Source organism: Rhipicephalus microplus, chromosome 3 (assembly GCF_043290135.1).
Source record: "Rhipicephalus microplus isolate Deutch F79 chromosome 3, USDA_Rmic, whole genome shotgun sequence".
Taxonomy (NCBI): Eukaryota; Metazoa; Arthropoda; class Arachnida; order Ixodida; family Ixodidae; genus Rhipicephalus; species Rhipicephalus microplus.
Window position 1 is genome coordinate 40,217,129 of NC_134702.1, and position 21,899 is coordinate 40,239,027.

Genomic DNA, 21,899 nt, shown 5'->3' on the forward strand with positions numbered 1-21,899 from the left:
TGTAATCCGCTTATGTTAAGGTAAACCAAGAGATAATAAAGCCAAGGAAAGTACAGGGGGCGTCAGTTGTACTGTTTCAAGCGTACTGTAGCAATTGTGATACATACGTGAAGGAAGTAAATTGGACGAAAGGGCGACTTGCTTTCGACAAGGTCAGAACCTGCAACCTTTGGATTATGCGCTCAATGCTGTTAACACGAGAGCTACGGTGGCGGTCATCTGCTAATTTACTTTGTGGGGTATCAATGTGCATGCAAACCCTGGAAGTGTTAAGACAGCGCCACTTGCAGCCGTGACGGTAAACGTGGAAAGGGGACAAATGCCAATGTAGCTCGAGTGGTAAAAGCATCGGGTTCATCATCTCAAGACTGCAGGTTCAGTTGCCGCTGGCAGCAAGTCAAGTTTTCATGAATTTTACTCTCTTTATATTTACATCACGATTACTACAAATGCACTCGAAAGAGTACAACTGATGTCCTCTATATTTTCCTTCGAATTATATTATCTGCTGGTGAAAAAAAAAAAAAAGCCCTGAAAATTTTTCTTTCTTCTCTCATTTATAGCCAGCGTCTTGTTACGGCAGACTTGATGTCTTCAAGTAGTATGCGAGGGCCTATTGGTCAGCTGTTTGCTCATTAAAGGATCATGTGCTACGTGACACCAGCTGGCAAAGAAAATGGTGTTCCCCACTTGTTTTCATTACTGCAAGTGGCGCTACTAACGCTCTCAGGTGTTTGCATACACCAAAGTGCATCACAAAGTGGATGAGGGCAGGACTGCCACCACAGCTCTACTGGTGACAGCGTAGGGGAACGCAATTCGTAGGTTGCAGGTTCGGACCCTGTCAGCAACAATTTGTCTTTTCGTCAAATTTACTTTCTTCACATCTATAAAAACAGTACAACTTAAGTCCCCTATACTTTTTCTGGCTTCATTACTTCCTCTTTTTTATTAATTGGAAAGGAACGAGCCCTTCCGATTTCTTTTCCTTCATCTGTTTTTATTGTTCTTTAAGGTTAGCAATTTACTACTACAAATTTCCCATTTGCTTTTGTTTCCTGATGCGTTCGCACTGCAGAGATATATTACACCTGCTCACAGGGTACATCTTGCTCTTGCAATATAGCCCATCCTGATTGATTGATATGTTGGGTCTAACTTCCCAAAACCATCATATGATTATGAGAGACGCCGTAGCGGAGGGCTCCGAAAATTTCAACCCCCTAGAGTTCTTTGACGTGCACCCAAATCTGAGCACACGGGCCTGGAGCACTTCTCCTCCATCGAAAATGCAACCGCCGCAGCCGAGATCCTGTGGACAAATTTTCCAGTGATCCAGTTCGATGTGCGTCATTCTCGTATTTCACAGTCGAGACAAGGTACGGAAGTCACTGCACCGCAGTCTTTGCTGGGATCACACTCTCAATGGGATAGATAGTTGATAGAAATATAAACTGAGAGAGTATTTTAAAGTACAAGAAGCCCTTAACTGCACCCAATCTACTAACAACATGTGCTGCATGTTTTTTTTTTTTGTTACCGTAGTAAAAAAATCATTATGCTATTTTATTAACCTGTTCAGTAATAACCAATGTGTAAAAACGGCAAACATAAAATAATTACCCCAGCACAGACTAGAGGAAAATGATTCTGGCACACTTCTAATTTCCATCAATATGTATGTGAAAAATATGTGTGATGTGAGTGTACTGGGGAGAAAACATCACAGCAGACCGGCAGTTTTTAGTAACACAACTCTATTTACTTTTATTAGATTATCTCATATATAACCTCAACCCTGCATTCCACTCCTCCCGGAAGAATGCGCCAACCAGCTGCAACAAAACACACCCAAACGTTGGGGGGGTGCCCCTACAGGCTTTCAACACACTGCACACACACGAAGACTTGCGTCCATAGTCGAAAAGAACACGCGGTAACACTCACTCGCCGGTCCACACAGAACCTGCTTCTCACTGGAGTTTTTCCCAGAGAGCAACACCCGCTCGCAGAGGAAAAAGGAACAGAACTTTGCTGCTTCCTCAACACGGTATCACTTCAACCAATGCTCTCGAGCGTGCTGGCACAGGGCGAGAGGGAGCCGACGAATTGGCAACGGTCCCGTTAACAAGTGGCAGTGATTCCCTTCTCGAGAAAGGGATACACACACAATGCCACATAAACAAAGGCAACACCCAAAAAACTACTCGCAGATTAAATTCAAATCAACTCAAGACGTCATGAAACATACATCACGGTAAATAGTTGGCATCAAGACTACACTGACACGCCACGGCTGAGAAAACAGAAAGCGCCACTGAGAAATGACGGCGCAAAGGAAAAGGGCAGGGTGAGATTGCGACGCTCATCACAAAGCGCTCAACGTCAACGACATCCCCGGGCATCTTAACGCACTGCGGAGACGATCGTCGCGAACTGCCCTGCCTCACCTTTTCCACCATCCCTTCACATGTTCAAAAGATGTGGCACGGAACGTAAGAACCGGGCCATTAATTTGGCACACGACATCGAAAACATCGTCGTTAAAAATGAGCAACTATGAAGATGTTGCCCGGCAGGCCCCCTGCGCCCCGCAGGGCCGCTCCGGGGTGAAGTATAAAAAGCGAATGGTACCATTGAGAGGGTGGGACTCTGTCACGACTATGTAACAGTGTTGTAACGTACAAAGGGAGCTTGCTCTTACGATTGCTTCCTCCTCCTCGAAACATATATGCCAGACGTTGTTTACAAGAAATATCTTGACCCAGAGTATGCAAATGCACAAAGCCTGAGAACAGCATAGTATAACAGCAGTGGCAGCATGCAGAAAAACAAGTCTGGCAACCGAGAAATGAGGTGCATGGTTCTCCTGTGCATATCTTGTAGTTGGCAGCATGTATAGCTTGTAAACTGTGTTGCAGGAGGCGCCTTCCAATGACAAAAACAACAACTACTGCTGTAGCATCGAGCCTACCCTTGCGATGACTGCTACGCTTCCCAAGTGCATCGTTGCTTTGAACTCAGAACAAATGCACTACCTTCAAAACAACTTTGCAATAACTGGGGCTACTGCTTCCTAGAGAACATGTTTAAAGGGACCCTGAAACGGTTTTGACGATTTTTTTTCAAACACATTGGGCCGGTAGACCATGCCTCAAAGGTAATTTAGAGACCGATTCGAGCTCTCTACGTAAACCGTGTAATTTATTACAATGCTTTAAAGCTACGAATCGCTCCAGATCGCCGCGACTCGGCTAAACGCGTTTTCAACCCCCCATAGACCAAGCGACACGCTCTGCCCCACTGACGTCATCGTTTCCAGCTGATCTGATTGGCTGTGGAACGCGCAGCATAGACTACCGGTATCGGATTGGCAGCGGGATTTGCGCGTACATATACGGTGTCATGCCACATCGTGACGCAGGCGCCGTGAAGGCGAAGCTTAGCCCCGAGCGCTCAAAGGAAGAGTTGAGGGCAGTTGAAGGTGAAAGATGGAGCGTAAAAGGAGAGCACTTTTTTAGTATTCATAGGTCCCTTAATAATGGGTGTATCGATTGAACTCTGGTGCCATTGATTTGCTCCGTAGTGGTCTAATTAAAAACGGAATGTGAAAAAACCGTTTCAGGGACTTTTTAAGCAAGTTGCTCATTCGCAAAGTCCTTCGGGCCTAGCTGCACGCCGTTTATTGAGTAGTGCGTTATAGCTAGAAAGGTCTATACGCAGAAAGTGTGCATTGAGGAGTCAATGAATGGTGGTGTGCTTCAGGTCTAATAATGGTTTTCAATGCCCGCTTAGTTTATTACGATGCATATTCATAAATAAACTAAGAGAGGCGCACCAATCATTGTATTGCTATAATGTAGATTACTTTTTCTGCTGAGCTATTTAGAATGACCAGAGGCTCTCCTTTTAACAAGTGACAGCCACATGGTTCCATCAAAGTTAAAAAAAAAATTACCATTCATGGCGAGTCCCCCACCGAGAAGCGACTACAGATAACAAATGTATGTAAACAAAGCAAGTTAAGGATATTTAATGCAAATTCTTCACAAAGCTTAATTGAGAAGAAAAAAAGTAAAGGACTTCTTTTAGTTCTTTCACACACCTTCAATTTACAAATGTCCGAGTGTTTGCACGGCCCTCTTCATGCTTGTGTACAATTCCCACAAAAAATGGCCAACACCAGATAAAAAATAGAGACGACACGAAACATGACTTGACTAAGACACTGCAACCTAGCACATACTGAGAGGAGCTGTACAATATTGTGATGAGCATTGAGGTCAGCAGACACCACTTGAATGAGGCAAAGAATGACTGATCGCCAACACTGCCTTGAAAACTTGCTTGACCCACCAGTTTCAACAATAACGGGGTAACTGTGAGTGAAAACAGTGCACATTTCACCACTGCTCAACAATGCTGCAACCAAAAACTAACAGTTTGAACAAGCCGACTTCCTGTGTCCTGCGACGAAAACTATTTAAACTAGTACACTCGTGAGAAACGTGATGAACACCCGAAGTTTGCCTTGACACTGTCATATTTGTAACGTTCGAACTTGAGACACAGGAAAAGCGTTAGCCTATGTCAATGATCAATACAGTCATTGTCCAATAAACTTTTGAACTTTCAGGGGATGTGAATTTACCCAAACAGTGTGACGGTTTGAAATTATAATAGTATTATTAATGAAGTATGCCTTTCTGACTGTCCCCAGGAGCTGAATCACAACATAAGAAAAAAAAATGTCAGCTCCAACCACAAAACTGCCGCGTGCCTGCCCTTCGCCTGTAAACAACAGTACTAGATGGTTTCTGCTTTAACCATAGTAGTCTTTTTCTCAGCTAATGCAAATATTACACCTATTAAGACATAGAGGTTCGCTGTTGCTGTCTAAAACATTATGTCTTGCTAAGTAGCGATCTCTGATGAAATTTATCAGGACGCTCAGGTTTTCAGCCTGAAACCAGGGACAAGAACTTGCGCCTGTATAAAAAAGTCAACTATCGGAAACACTCGACCATCACGAAAATTAGTAAGAACCACTGCATGAAATATTTATGCGAATTCTCTGTAGGAGTGTCAGTGATAGCTGTGGGTAGAGCTGACATTTCTTCCAAAGTTGTAACTGGGTATAGCACATTTATTAGGAGTGAGAGTGCTCGTGATGTTATGGGAGATGGCGGGTGCCTATGAGTGTAACTAAGGAACAGTAACTGCATCCTGTAATGCATTGCATATACTTAACCACCTCAGCACAGAGGCAAAGCAAACTTTTGGGAACCGATTCAACTGCAAGCCGATTGGCAAGCAATAGCACATGTTGTGAGACCGTGGGAAAATCAATGCTGCGGTGGCTATGATCGATAAAAGTCCAATTGTGGGCATGACATCTGATACATCAGACTGCAAAGCATTTCAGTGACTAAAATTTCAGATGCCCCTGTACACTGTGTCCATGAAATATGTGGCGGTACTGCGGGGGTGCCCAGATCATTAGAAAAATTTCAAAAATGAGTACCTGACAATTGCCGCCATGTTAAGTACAGACATCGACGTGCTGTGACACGGTGAATAGAAACTCAGGTCTACCATAATCGATTGCTCCCAAGGGCACAATAATGTATCTCATGATGGAGAAAGTAGTAGTACTTGAACAATGCAGAGAGTTGCAGAAGCTACTTTCATCATACTTTAAAAACCTAAAATATAATGATAAATGTGGTCTTTAATACCCTAGCAAACAGACAATAGAAAGGCATATATAAGTTTTCTATTAGTTCAGGCAATGCCATTCTAAAGAACAACTATCTCTATTGAAATGCTTGCTGAAGCATAGTATTTGTTGTCAAATGAAAACAAAAAAAGCTACTCAAAGGACATTTCAAAACTACACAAAGCTAGCTGCGCTGCCTCTGAGCTCATCAAAAACAACCAAAAAACAGGTGCCAGTGATGAATGCCAAATGCAACAGCACATTTAACAAACAGTTTTGCGCAATTCCTGCCAACAACAAATCGGCAGGACATCAAGCAAATATGACAGCAACTTGGAAAACTTGACAACATAGTATATGTTTGTATTGAAACGAGGCTTGAGCTATATGGTATGCACACACGAAAAAATGAGTTGCCACATTCAGGTAGAAGCTCTATTCAGGTACTCTCTGTGGATTAGTTCCTACCCGAGAGCTCATGTGACAAGGAATTAACGTCATGAGTACCCTTGCTCTTGGGCACCAACAGAACACCGGGAAAACATTCCAACAGAGAGTTTACAATGTACATCAATGTATTTTTATAAAGAGGATTTTGAGAAGTAACAATAACAATTTCTGCAATGCAGACATCTTCCTTTGTCCTCTCTTGTCAAATAACTCTGCCTAGGTGACCAGAGAAACTTAGGCAAGTAAGAAGGCAGCCCTAAGAGTAGTATAAAATGAACTGAAAATATCCATTTATCATTATAAGATAAAAACATACTAAGAACCGGCTAACTGACTAACTGATAAACTGACTAACAATAAAGTGGAGTGTTACATTTTATCTGATGAGTTTAGAGAAACAATTTAATTTGATATGACATTATTTTCAAATATGGCCGCCCTGAAGAAAAAAAAAAACCTCCCAACACTTTCATCCCTCTTTTCACATCTGTTTGTAAAATATGGACGTGCACAAATCTTTTTATCCGCGCTGTACAAAATATGCAACCAGAAATGAAATGCAACCAGTGATGAAATATTAATGGTGCATTATAAAAAAAACTCATAGAATCAATGGTAAGAGGCAATACAAAATAGATAAAGAAGAAAGTATAAAAAAACAGCTTTACAAACAAAGGAATAATTTTTGCAACCAACCATACAGACATGACAGGCACAAGCATGTGCATAAGAAGAACTGGCCACCTTGCAATCAACTGAAGAAGCGAAACAAATGCCCCATAACCTGAGGCAACAAACTTTGCTTTCACAAAAAACATGCAAGACAGTCGGCTATAGTGCAATACTTTTCCATGTTAAACATTATTCTTAGTACACATTGTAAAAAATAAATATTGAAAGATATAAATAAAAGAAATGGCAATGTATAGCTGACGGGCATAGCATATGCAACAAGCAAAGAGAAGAAGAAAAAGCTCTGAGACAATGTCAACAACTAGCATATCAGGCGTGTCCACACTGCCAGGTGAGACATTTGAGAATTAAAATCGTGTAAACATCAACAACAGGTGTCAAATGCAACAACGCTGGCACATAACCAGTTTCCCAGACTTAAAAGGATGCTCATCACGATGAGCGACAAGAGTGAAATCTCACACCCTGCATCTCTTTGGCTGGATACGAGTTCCTTGGCAGTCGCAAAATTTCTTAGCCACTTCTCACAAGTGAAGCATGTAGCTTTGCATATTAAACGCAGACTTCCAAGATAAGCGGCGTAATTGCATCGTCTTGCGGTAATCTCGGAAACGAGCTTCAGACGTACGTAGTTGGCTGTGGCATAACACATCTAAAGTGACGTGCTGATTGGCATATCTGTTGTTTTTTTTCATTTTCTCCTTGGATGTGCATATTTGCTGTGGTTGGAAGTTTCACGTGGGCCTGAACTAATGGACCTGATCAAGTTAACGAAAGGAATTGCACGAAACTCATGATATTAAGCAAATGAGAGTGGCAAAACAGAGAAATCGAGACCCTGCAGCAAATGTTTCAACAAGAAGACGATGTTTAGACAAACCGGACAAAGACATCGCCTTTCCTTCTATAGTAAACTCAGCAAAAGACTGAGGATTTCCTTATTCAGCCACTGCTGATCGCTTCTTGTAAGAATAGCCTGCCATGTTCAGTTTTGTTACATTACATATGCATCTAACAAACCTAGATGAAAGTAAAGGTAACAGCATTTTTAACAAAAACGTATGAAGTTCAAAGTCACAGCAAACGACATAATTGTGAAGGACAGACCGACATTTGACATAGTAAATGCCTGGATAACGAGGAATAAGTTTAAAATCGCCTGGAATATCACATTTCCAAGGAAACATGATACAAGAGAGGATAAGCTGCTCCGAAATCAACATCAAAATTGAATTTTCAGCAACGGGGTGAAGCAGTTTGCCGGGACAGATGAAACTACCGGATGAGCATCTTGCACAACTTGGATGCGACAGCAACGCTAAGCAAGAGACTGTTTAAGAGCTGAATCACAGGATTGACTTCCTCAGCATCCGATTATGAATAATAGAAAGACGCTGCAACTCCACCCCAGTAAAATGCATCTCATCGTGGCTTTACCTTCCTAATCGAACGTTCTTGGCTTTGCAGACCCAGATGGGTAGCGTACAACACCGGACCATGTGTGCAAAAATCAATGAAACGTATAAACAAAACATAGCCAAACAGTGGGCATAGGTGGCCAAATTGTTGGTGCGGGGAAAAAGAAACACTTACTTGAAGAGCAGTTCCACTAATACTATTTGTTGAAGTGTTATACAGAGCAGCATCCTTTTTTTTTTGCCATTATAGTAAGGGCTACTTTACACAATAAACTACTTTGGAATCTATATGACTTTGCAAAAAAAAAAAAAGAAGACATTCTTGCAGTTTGTTTACTCTCACTGTGACCCCACTAAAAGGAATGTTTGAAATCTGTGATGCCCTGCTTGACAGCATCTTCATGAACTAGAATGAAATGTGCTTGATACCAAATTCAAATATTACAAGCGTAAGTGTAACCTGCACAAGCATGAGAGAAATACTGAAGCAGCTAATTTTGCTATACATGAAATGTGTGCCGCTTAAACATGATATGTTGCAAAATATGACAGCTTATGAAACAAAGTTGGATTGACACATTCGAGAAAGGAATATCCGCCCCTCTACACGAAGCCCCGGCACCACAATAAAACAGTGATAACGTTCAGATGCGAATGCTTACTCCCCACTAAAAAACGAGAACACATTATTGCACAAAAACCAGCAGTGAATGCTAGCTGCACAGTTTGCAAAACAGGAGCAGTGAAGGCACGCTACTCCTTTATTTGTCTGATGTATATCTGCCTGCTTCGTTTAACAACCAAAAGTACGTGCGTTTTCTAATGTATTTGTGGGCAAGTGCATTCTGTCTTTGGTGGAAGTGATGCTTGCTTGGAATCTGGCACGAGGCAATATTCCGGCGGCAATAACCAGTACACGACAGGCAGGTGACAATTAAATGTATCGTACGACTACCACTGTGACATTTCCAAGAAAGCCACTAGAGGCGACTACCAAAGGGCACACAGCATCACATTCTTAGTCGGCTATGATGGTTTTTCAGGGACGAGAGCACGCGTCCCTGCAAGTACAAAGCACAGTCTTGGCCAAAAGAAATGGCGCCGCTGCACATATGAACGGAGCTCGAGCCACGACGCATTTCATGCTTTCGGTACCATCAAAACTGTTCTGGTGTTCTGATGGGGAAGACGAATGGGCACCCTTGCTTTTCAGAGCTGTCTATTGTGATGAGTCTAGTGAGATGAAAGCAGCCAGGATGCAGAGGAAAATTGTGCTCGTAATCATTTTGCCTCTCCATACAAACTTTGACCACTTAGTTGACCCGCAGCAGCACGAAACACTATCAAATGGTAATGGCAACAAGTTTTGGAGACTGTCCACATGCAAGCGACATCTGTCTACACTATTACAAATGTTAAAGAAGTGAGCAAATCGACGTGAAGTTATTTGGCACAAGACGAGACAGGACTCGAACAAGCAACTAAGGAGTGACAAAGCGTGTGCCAGAACAATGCTAGAAGAGAATGACAAAAAACGGGGCTCACCCGTGTGTGTTGAGTTCACCCATAAGCAGTGTTTGATGCATATGCGTCACCAAGTCTCCCTAAATTTGACCACGCTATGTAAGAAATTTAGAGAAGTACTGTCCTAAAAATTTTGTATCCTGTTTCTTTTTCTGTTGCTGTATGCAGCTAAGAACCGATTTATCAAGGCTAGACGCCTTGTGTGCTCAGGCATGTGACATTTAATTATTTAGAAACGCTTTTATGTTGCCCAGTTGCAGTTCTGGTTTTTGAAAATGCCAGGAGAGGCTGAACTTGGCCTAATTTTTCCGTAAACACAGCTTGCCAGGTGATCACTCAAAATAGTGACGTACTTCGCGCACATGATGCGGATAGCATAACGCGCATGTGAACACCGCGTTGACAACTGTGGCAGCGAGCACATGCAGAGGGCATGGAAGCCAGCAAAAACTCGTCGAAGGTGGTTGTTCGCTTTTTAGATTAAAACCAAGCTGATGTTGATGTTTCGAGAAGCTCCTTTTACAATGCACACTTGAAAACTGACTTTAAATATGTTGTATGTTATATTAGCTCTTGATATATTGTCACTGGTGTGTTCATACGAATTCATCTCGCAAGCTATCTTGCCTTCAAAACTATGCAAACAACGTAAAGCCTGGAATTAACTAAACAAAATACTCCCCAAACTGTTTCTTTATTTTGAAACCGTATAATATATATGATAGGATGCAATAATGTAACTACCGTTCTAGATAAAGTGACATTATTTTTTTTTGCCTGTTACATGCATGAAGTCTTGCTATCAGTGAACTTGAATCAGAAATGTTTGCACCACGTTATGGTACCCCAATACATTGCTACGATGGGAAGAAAGAGAAGAACGAATGAAAACTAAAGCAGATCGTGAAAGTCGATATATCTGCCCTGTTTCTGCGAAAGCACATCCTCCTCGGAATACAATGTCGAAGTCTTCATTTGTTAGCATAAATTGAGCCGCTTGACTTTGACGAAGTGAAGAAATAGTAATATGAGAGAAGAACAGCCACAAAATCACGCCTTTTGTGAAACTCGTAAAGAACAAACATTCTATCTTGGCTAAAGCGCTTCTTTCTTTCGCGGCTACTTATCAAATCAGCCCCGTCGCGCTCACAGCGTATCGTTTCACCGAAGCCTCGGATGCGAACGAGCCAATGGGCAATAAGTTTTAAAACTGCAGATGAGAGGAGAAGCAAAACGGGAAAGCCGGTTATTTGCCGGTTGGTGTGTGCAAAAAAAACGGCAAGGTTTTAAAACCAGTCACTTCCCTACCCACTTTAACACCCATGGGTCGGTCACAGACCTACCATCAAAACTCGTCGTACATGCCCCGACTGCAAAAAACACAATGGCAGATAGAAGTGGCTGCCCCCGACGGAAGACCTAACGAATACTTGAAAATGCCAAGATTTCCTGCCTCCCATGTTGTCATGCCTGCATAAGTGGTGGCCAAGGAGCGGGGTGTCAGGGTGGTCCTTGGGTACATTGAGGCTTGTAGCAGAAGGAAAGGGGGTTATCCCCACAGTGCATGTATAGTATATGTACATATATAACTTGTAGATTTGTTAGATATCAGTTATATATATGTGTATTAATATATATAGTTTTTTTGTCTTCTATGTACATTAAAAAACTATGGCAATAATTACTTAGCTTTTTTTCTTACTCTTAATGGCAGTCCCAACAATGAGGGGGGGGGGGGGCAGGTGTCAAAAGTAGCTTGTAAAGGGAAGCGATCTTATGTTTCCATTTTGGCCACTAAGCGGGCAAGGTAAAGAGAGGTCGAGAATAAATGGGTGAACAAGAGAAGGCAGGAGTTCCTAGACATACCTACAGACTATGCACGATTCTCAACATTTCTGCTCACTGCGTAGAGAGATCCAAGGCTTTCGGAAAGCAGGGTGGGGGAAAGGCCTAGAGCATCATCTATGAGCTCACCCGGGAAAAAAGAATGAAAAAAAAAAACGCTCGCAACATTGTCGGCGGGGATAAACAACATACTCCCACTTTGAAACAGCCTATGCGGCCAGCATGTCAACAGCGTCAGCAAATGCGTGTGATAAGAAAAGAAACAAAGCAACAATCAAACTAGAGTCTCTCTCTCCGTATTCGTTTTTTCGAAACTATCGCATTTTTCCCTCAGCGTATTTGACAGTTCCACAACAGTCAGAGTAACTTTCGCTCATCAACACCACAGATCTCGGACAGGAATGGCCAGGAAATAATTTGACGAACAAGATGACAATGCTAAAGAAAAAAAATGAAGTTTTTTCGATGATTAGATTCGCGCTAAAAGTGAAGAGCTGCCAAAGAATGTAGCGTCTGTGTGTGTGTGTGTGTGTGTGTGTACATCCATGCGCTCTGGCGCATTCTCGTAACACCATCAGTTTGAGCACTAACACCTTGGTCGACACACGTGCAACAACAGGTCAGAACGAACTTCAAGCAAAGAACGACAATGGCTGAAATCAGTGCACTAACAAAAAATATCACGAAAGCGTGCTGGGCTGGGGCAAACGAATGTCTTACTTTGTAAAATTATAGAAAAAATAGGTAGTGTACATTAAATAATGTGCAAAATTGAACACTTCGTGCCAAAGTAAGACTGACCTCTCAAAAGTGGCACGCTTGTAAAAAAAAAAGTAGGTTCATAACATGACATCTGCATTCAATCAAGTATCATCAAGAGCAACATCCATGAATTGACAGGCAAACATTGACATGAAGGCTTTTGCGATAAGCCTCCAATAATTGTAAAATGTTTGTTGTAACAGTGAAAATGTTGTACTGTCCAAAAGGTGATGTTCATCATTCATCTTTTTTTTTTCTCCCTCGTATACACAGACATATATACAAGCACGCACACACACATATATACACATTAATTCATGCATTGAAAGTGCTAGCCTTTGCTGAGACACCAGCTTGGCCACGGTCGGCCAAAGTACAAAAGGAATCGATAAGGAATGGTATGTGGGGGAAACGACGGGTCACAGTGCCTGCAAAATGCAAAGAACTTGTCTAGCATGCCACACCAGTCAGGGCGAAGCCAGCGCGAACTTTGCTGAGGTGATTGGAGGAACCAGCCGACGAAATAGGAGCAACGCCTCATATAATATGCCGCGAGGCAGTGGCAGTGAGTCGGCACAAAAGTCCAGAGCACTGAGGCAGTCAACAAAAATAAAGAATACTGCAGGCGTACACCGAGTGTGTTGAGTATAGCCGTTGGGCCACGAACACAGCACACCAGTGTGGAGGAGGTATTGAGAAGAGGGGGGCCAGTACAGTGCCATGATCAGAGAGAAGGGGTGTGCCTGTGAAAGCTGCTGTGCCGAAAGGAGACAGCAGAAAAAGTTGAGCAGGGAATGTGCAAGGCCTGGATCCTAAACCACTCAAAGGGCCGCTGAAGGGTCCGAGTTTCGAGAGGGGTTAGTTCATGCAGTCCACTAGATGAGGAAAAAGGCGGCCTGCCGCCAACAAGATGAGATGAAACAGCCTTTGACAAACGTTGGGGGGAAAAGCTGATGTTAGCACCAAACAGAACAAAACAACAGCCCTCAAGGGCATAAAAAGCTTTGAAATCAGCTGTACAAGTAAGTGCAAGGTGTAAGGAAAAAACAAAAACAAGATAGAAGGCTCCCTCGACTGAGAAAAGGCATACATGATCCAATTTTCACAGTCCCTAGAAAAGTTCTTAGAGTATCAAGCACGAAAAACTGGAAGAGAACATGCAATGAAAAGGAATAACGCGCTTCAAAGTGGGCCAATGTCTCAATCCAGAGTAGGAAAAGTATGGGGAGACGTTAAAACACTGGTGGCACTTGCTACTACATATGTTGACCTAGTTGTGCTTGTGTGACCCATCATCAAAGAAGCTAGTGGCGCGTTGCTGCGACCCGGTACGATGCCACGGTGTTGGCTGGCATCCAAAGGGGAGCAGTGATTTCTTAGCACCGCCATTAATCAGGCAAAGAAAGTCTTCTCTTATGCCCCCCCACCCCCGAAAATTGGCAGTGGCAATTCATTTGGCATATGGCCTCTTTGTAAGCCGTAGAAGAAAAACATAAGAGGAAAGGAAAGACTCCAAAAAGCACTGACACCTCTTATCAAAAGTACCCGGGGTGTTCCATAATGCCATAATACTGTCCGTTGTAGATGACTCCAATTTCCCTGAGCACCTCGCCGCGCAGTGTCGCCTTGATAGTCCAATTGTGAATGTCAGCACTCTCCCGCTCGCGCTCTAGCCGGTCTACATCAACAATGCGCGAGCCAAGTCTCTCGAGGATGACGCCGATGTCCCGGACGGTGAGGTGCCGGTCTTGTTCTAGCGAGAGCTGGTCTACTAGGAGCAGATAACGCTCCGTTAGCTGCTCTTCCTCACATGCAGTGTTCTCCGTGTCTGACTCGGAGTCATCGACGGCGGGAATGCGTGCCTCTTCCGTGACCTCCAAAAAGCGAACGTGCTGCCCTTTGCCGCCCGACGAAGACTGCTGCGATTGCTGGGGAGGTGCCATTCTCTGCATGCCCGAGGTGCCAGGAAACGGGCCTCCACGTGGTGGGAACTCTTGGATGGGCGATGTCGCCACCGATTTGTTCACCTGGATCTGATGCGACCCATGAAGTGCCGCACAGTGGAAGTCGCAATCCGCGTGGTTGTGGTCAGGGCTTCCCGTCTCATTGTTGCCGCTCGACGAAGGGGCGGCAGCCGTTGTTGAGTCGCGCGACCCCATCCGCGAAGGTAGCGTGCGCGACTCGGGCCGTGGTCCCAGGCCTTCAAGCGTCAGCCGGGTCCGCGGAACAGTGCCGACGGCGCCTCCGTCCATGGCTCCGGCAGCTTGCGCCTCCTGCGAGGAGACCTCCACACGAAGCACACCACCAGGCTCGGAGCCAGGTCCACGCCGCCCTTGACACTTTTCATGCTGGTCCCAGTGGAGTACGACTGTGACGCGCCCTTTGTTGTCCATGATCTTCCATGAGGGCTCCAAATCCATCAATTCCAGGCTGGCAATGGCGTCGCACACGATGCGTGGTATTGCTGTGATGGCTAAAGTGGGGAAAGTGGGGACAAGGGTCGATAGAGCAACCCAAGAGACTCTTGGAATTAGAACAGGATTCCACAGGCACAAGTACTATCTGCAGTCATTCAAATCTGAACAGTGCACTGTTTCAGTTTTGCTTGGGAGGTATTGGTGGGCTACCCAGTTGGCCATTATAGTTTTAATGACAGTGCTCTTGTTATGACAAACACACATGGGAACTATTGTTTATCGTTGTCTCAAGAGCATTGTCTCCAAAACAATAGAATGTTCTTGCGCATCCAGGCAAAAACCAATAGGTATGAACATGTGCAACCAATTGCAATGTGACATGCACATGTTGCTGAACTGCAGATAGCACAGCAGTTAATGCACCATAAAGCAAGCATACTGACCAGGGAAGCTTGAAATACATGCACTTTCTTGGCTCAAGAAATGTTACTATCATTAATACATGTGCATTCACTATTTAGGTAACATGGCTGGTGTTAGATGAGAGGACTCATAACTAGAGACTGGATTTTAGGCAATACCTATCTTGCACCTTGTGCTCCTACTGCTCCACTTTGATATAAGAGTACGAATTTCAGTTTAGGAGGCACATTTATAGAGTTTTTCCGGTACCTATGAATGCTTGCCGTGGTGTTCGTGCCTAAATTCCTACCAAGTACCTATACATTCCCAATTTCAAAATCAGCGCCAGTATGAACACTATCTCCCAAGTTTCACTCTCACTGCAGTTTGAGAACATTATTCATGCTATCAAGCTACATTGACTGTTCCTGACTCTATTGGGGCTGAACCTAGTCGTATAGTTCAACCAACCCGGCGAACAACCACTAGCAGCAACGAAGTGTAACACGCCAGCCAGCATACGCCACAATGCGCTGACATGGTGCAAGTGGTTGGCAAATGCGAGACCGCTGAGAGTCGTCAGGGGAAAGGAGAGTGAAGAGCAAAAGAAATGTGATGTGCACACAACTTTTTTTACGACTCCTTCTTTTTTTTTTGTAATCTACATTTTCAGGTGTTCACCATCAGGAGCGAAATTGACTTCATGTGGCTCGACATGACCACCATGAGGCTCTCCTCTTCTCTGGTCTTTTAGCAGTCTGGCTATCTGCTTTGACCTTCTCAGTCACGCCAAAAAGAAAAACAACCGGCAGTGTGTTGATTTGACAGTGGGCACGCGACTCTCCATGCTAAAGTTAGCACACCGTGCAATGGAAGTGCGACGCTAATGAGAGAGTGGAGCTGAAGGGCACCTATGTAGTTTTGGATGTTGCTGTGTTTTGCTAGTTTCTTTTTTTTATTCCTCTATTTATTTCTTCTTCTGTCTTTTCCCACTTTTCGTCTATGTCCTTCAGGTCTCAATTTACATTTGTTTCTCTACTTCTTGGTCTTTCTACCCTTTCTCTCTCTTTTCTAACTTCCTCTTTCTTTCTCTCACTCTCTATTCCTTCCTTTTATTCTTTCTTTTTCTGTCCTTCGTTGTCTATTTCTTTCTTTGCTATGTCTCCTCCTTTATTTCCCCCCCCCCCCCAAATCACACCTGTCCTCCTTATTCTCTTTCTTACCTCCTTGCTATACTACACTATATGGGACTATGCTGCACTCTCCTAGTGTGCCTGGACTGCCGCGTAATTAAGACACTCGCCTTCGCATTGTGGGTATGCGGGTTCGAATCTCGCCAGGTGAAGAAATTTTTCCCCCCTAGAATTTCTCTCTTTATTTCTCTTTCTCTCTGTACTCATTGTCTCACCCATTACAGTTACTGCATCCTGCGACGAAGATATGCACACGCGTTGTCGGAGCGAAGCAGAAGATGAAGAGCGTGACGAAGAAGAGAACGAAGAGAGTACGTGTAAGTTCATGATGACGAGTTTTGATTTTCAAAGAGAGATTATGCCTGGCTTACACAGTTTTGTAAGTTAAAGGAGTATTAACAAGAACATTAATTATTTTCAAGTTTTTGCTTTAGATCAAAACACAGGTGTTGAAAACACTAAAGAGAGTGCCGTGGGGCTTGGAAAGTCGCTGTATATATCTCCAATACAGCTAACTTAACACAACAACTTCGGTTTCAGTATCGAGAGGGTGGCTTCGCAGTGAAGTTTCAAGAGGGGTCTGACGTCACAAGAAGACTGCAACTTGCCACATACTAGCAACAGCAGCTCGTTTGCTGTCAGTCGCACGTGGTTCACGCAAACAACAATAGGAGAATTACAGTCCAGAGACTATGACAGCGATTTCTGCTAGTTAGGCTGAATGCAGAACGAATATTTCTCAAACATAGCGAGATGCGTTGACTTGACGTGATAATGCCCATTGCGGTGGGGCTGGCTTGATGATGTTGGGCGAGGAACTTTAAAATCAATGTATACTATTTTATACGTGTTGTCTGGCTCTGGTGTGTGCAGAACGTTGATAGTGCACAGCATGAAAATGAAAGATGTTCCTTCTGGGGTGCCTCAAATCATGTCAGTACTCCTTTAAAAAGTAAACAGACAGACTATGTTCTGCGAACCTCGCAGGACAAAGGACAATTGAGGGCTATCTTCAAGTGCTGGCACCTTTGCCATCATAAACAACATTTCTTGATTTCCTGTTGTAGACACAGGTCACACACGCCTTTGCATGCACGCATTTGTGTAAAAGTTTATTGTGCCCACATTTATAATTTTGGCGGGCCTGAAACATTCTGCCTGCCCATTATAAGTGCCTAGGAAACGCCTCTTTATTGCTTAAAATCCAGCCTCTATTCATAAGTTTTAATGCTTCAATAACACTTAAGCAAGCATATCTTGCAAGGACATACTTGAGGAAACTGTATTAATAAGTTAGTCAGTTGTCAGCTATATGTCAAACAAGCAAGCAGCCAACGGCTTCCTCTATGAGAATAACGGCTTGCCGGTTATTGCCTTCATTTTCCTGTTTCTAGAAGAAACCTTTCATCATGACATGCTTTCTGGATGGCCATTACACAGGCGTATGTGTTTAGAAAACAAGAACAAAGGAAAGGCAAGGGAGAACTTTATTGGCATGAGTACAAAAGTTAACTACAAAGCAACATATCGAAACAAGGTCATACAAAGAAAAAAGGGTTTAAATAAATAAATAAGATGTGCCTACACAAAATATGGGCAAAGAATTATGACAAAGAAATCGTAAAATTATGTACAAGTTTTGAAATGGAGGAAATACTGTGCACTGTAGACAAGCCATTTATTTGTGGAAAAATTACAACAAAAAGGGTGATATAAGATGTAAACACATGAACAAGTAGTTCACATTTCTTTCCAAAATGAGTGCGAAAACAAGATGAATGCTGAACAGAACACAGAAAGCAAACTAAAGTTTTTTCAACCAAACAAACACCTCTGGTCATTCTCGGCAAGCAGACATAGGTAGGTCAATAACCGTTCATAAACTACAGCGCAGCCAGATAAACATGACCACACGCAGAAAGGAACCCAAACATGAAATCTAAGAAGTTACAAGGCCCCCATTCCAGCGATTTCAATTTTCGGGGGGTTATTTTTACCTTACATGCACAACGACTTGAAGCACAATGACCTGCACTCATGTTAGACAAGCGCTTTGAACTACCCTGTCGATGAACAGCTATTTGCTTTTTAGGATAAACAATAAACTTGAGGAAAGTGGCACTGCTCATCAATAAGAACTAGCATTGCAGATTAAGAAAAAGTGACTATCGTAAAAGAGCTTCAGCTAAGGCATCAAATTCAATACGATGCCGTGTCAAATCATACAGGTAATATTGCACATTATGGTATGATAACAAGAAGAGATGAGCGCTGAACATGAGGAAAGCATAAAGAGCAAAGTGTGCAATAAATGCTGCATTTAAACAATCGTTGAGCTAGAAACCAGGATATAAACAAAGCAGTTTGAAAACCAAACGTTTGCATGCATGCTTGCATTTTGTGCTGTGTTCAGATATCTTCTTTTCTTGCTTTGCTTTGTTTTCTTTTGTTTTGTTACCATGCAGAAAACCTAACAACAAGATTTCACACTATTGACTATTCTAGTCATTCTCTGTTTTCATGTGTGCTGTAGTTTTAAAAATCTCCTAAATACATTTTTGTATCACGTGAATATATGCAACAACTACAACCAGAGTCCTCAGTGAACCATAAAAGTGGCTGGCATATCGAAGCCATTTGTTCTCTAAAACACCCTTCCATGGTTGTATCTTTCAAAGATACAATCGCTATTGCTGAAAGACAACTCCATGGGTGATGGGGGCTGGAAACGACGAAAGATCATTGAACAGGAAACATCGCCGGAGCCAACGTTTCAAAGAGGGGAGCTGTCTCTATCGAAACGCAAGCTCCAGCAGCATTCCCTGTGCATTAATTATAAATCGCTTGAAAGAATGAATCACTGGTAAATAGAATAATAGAAAATGAAATGCCTAGTTAAAAATGGAAAGTGAACTCCATAGATTACAATTATCCAAAGTGCGCAACTGTTTGTAGAGTGCTTGACAGTCATGTGACCGGCTCCGCAGAAGCTTTTATGCGGAGAGAACCAAATAAACCAATGCGCTTTCAAACAAATGATGCCAGCTGTCAGCAAAGTTTCCATCCACTAAACGTGACAAATTAAAAGAAAAGCATTCCCTCTCTGTAACTCGAGATGCTCACCTGCCCTTAGGGCCTCTACTCCGGGTGGTAGCCATTTTTCATTTGGCTGTAGCATTAGGAATACCGTGTCCCTCTCCGCTCGCTGGAAATAGTTTTCATCTTCCACTTCGGTGCCATCTTCTTCGAGCACGACCTTCAAGTCAAACGGGTTGTTGTATCCTAACTTGGCAGCTCCTAGAAAGCATCGGAACAAGGCCTTTGAAATGGGGGAACTCTACTCCAAAAAACAGTGCTGTCCTCAATAGGTTAGGCTGAAAACGCATGGTGCAATTGACGTGCGACTTAGATGCACTGTTGTTACCGGTGTTACTGCACGCCAGAGAAAGTCGTGTAACCGCACGATTTTAAGGGGAGCTGTGTTGCACAACGCTAGTTTCTTGCTATGCTAAGAAACGCTGCTGTGCTCTTGGCACCTCAGTAAAACGCTTCAGAATATAAGTGCAGCTTCTTGCTGCAATGTTATCTGTGAAACACACCAAGGAATTCTAGTATTAGCCTGCTAGCATTAAACCTGAAAAACACATATAGGTGAACTTCTTTATAAGGATGGTACGTCTTCTGCAAAAACGGTTGTATTACTACGCTAATACCCCCCCAAGAATCACTATTGAAAGGCTTTGTGAATAAACCGAGCTCTTCAGCAAATCTACAGTGACCCCGCATATATCGAACACACACATAATGAATTATTGAGGATATCGGACGGTTGTTAAGGCTACTTGAATATATTTTTATGAATAGGATATTTATATATAGAATTCTTTATATGAAGAACTTTCTAGAAATCCCCTTCAGACCAGATACGCCCCCAAGGTTCGATTATATAGAACTTCGTTTGACACGGACCAGAAAATGCTCTGTGAGAAACGGTGTTGTAGAACTTTGTGGGGCATTGGTACTTTATATAATTACGAGGTAGCATGTTTCCGCTCCATGTGCAAGCAGTGTGCACTGTGATCACTAGTCCCATAACTGTGTCACTCCGCAACAAGACTTCAGATCTACAGTACTTCAATGCACACTCAGGTAATAATCGGCTCATATCTTGCTCCCAGAAAAGTGAAAGATGTGTAGCTAATGCTACATTGAAATTTATATCACATGTATATGTCCCTTACACACTTATCGTGCACAATTTTTTTATGTTGCAAATGCAAGTGGCAAGAGTGTAATTACTTTATATGTATGAAACAGCTTGGTTTGGTTTATGGGGCTTGTCGTTCCAAAGTAACTTGGTCTACGAGAAATTTAGCAGGAATCAACACCACCATTTCTGGGCAGGCAGACACTGTGGCCACATTCGAAACCGCTGACATGCTTAAAACGATGTACCTATGTGGACTGAACATAGCTACACAGCATAAAAGTATAATCTTATACACAGGGACGTCTGTTCATGAACAGAAAGATAGCCCTTGACTGTAAGCGATGTAGTCACAATACTGTAAACTGTCAAATTCGTGCATTGCCTGAGCAATTTTTTTTTTTTTGCGCAAAGGGCTTGTGAGTGTATGTAATGTGGGGAAGCAGTATTTCAGGAAAATTAAGAGTTTGTCTGCCATGAGATGATCAACCCCACACATTTTGTTAAGGAACATCACTGATTTTGTTTTGAACACTCTTTGATGTTTTTTTTTTGTCATGCCTGCTTCAGAATAATTGCCTCATAGCATGCTAAGTCATTTATCACATAAGAACAGTGATATACCAATCCTGATTATGCTGTGATGTCTACTGTGTCTGACTAGAATCTTATAATTTTTAATTTGTTCTTGCCTAAAACACTTGTCAAGCACCGACCACTAGCTAATGTAGGCTAACGGTCTAGGTAGTTTATAATAATTGCTTTTTTTTCAATAAATTGGGATTTATAGATTGAATACAGAGGCCAAATTTATACAAAACACTATTTAGGAGATATTCCAAATGACTCCTTTTTTCTTGTTCCTTGCAAAATCATAAATTAAAGCAACATGCCAATAGACACACTGGATAAAAAAGTCACAAGGGCCCCAAGAAACACAAGTCACTGTTAAAATGTTAGCTGTAGCTGATTTTCCTCCTGACCCAAAGTTAATACAACGGGTATTTGCAAAGTACAGCAGCAATTTCTGGAACTCGATTCATTCCTGCACCCAAATTCTGGAACGGTATGCAATCCAGTTTTTCAGCTCGAGTCCGGCAAACGATTCATATAATCTGAATTTGATGTATGTTGAAAAACAACCCACCTCACGTCTAAAAAGTCTGTCATTGCAAAAACAATGCGCAGTTAAAGGGCTCAAACATGAATCACTTTGCTTTAAAACATTTAATTATTTTAGACGGATACATGATACTTTGAAATTTCTAG

At 42.7% G+C, this 21,899-nt stretch overlaps 1 protein-coding gene across 2 annotated transcripts in view; it reads right to left on the reverse strand.

The window, feature by feature from the left end:
* Positions 1 to 21,899, reverse strand: part of Drep2 (DNA fragmentation factor-related protein 2) — a 30,692-nt gene that overhangs the window by 5,757 nt on the left and 3,036 nt on the right. Inside the window, exons 3-4 of one of the 2 annotated variants that reach the window (XM_075889303.1) lie at positions 19,547 to 19,720; positions 1,741 to 14,884 (exon numbers count right to left, since the gene is read on the reverse strand). In XM_075889303.1, the coding sequence (XP_075745418.1) occupies positions 13,947 to 14,884; positions 19,547 to 19,720 (1,112 nt within the window). In that variant the 3' untranslated portion in view covers positions 1,741 to 13,946. Of the gene's footprint in view, positions 1 to 1,740; positions 14,885 to 19,546; positions 19,721 to 21,899 lie in introns of those variants that run through there. The other variant, XM_037427380.2, reaches the window with a different exon arrangement.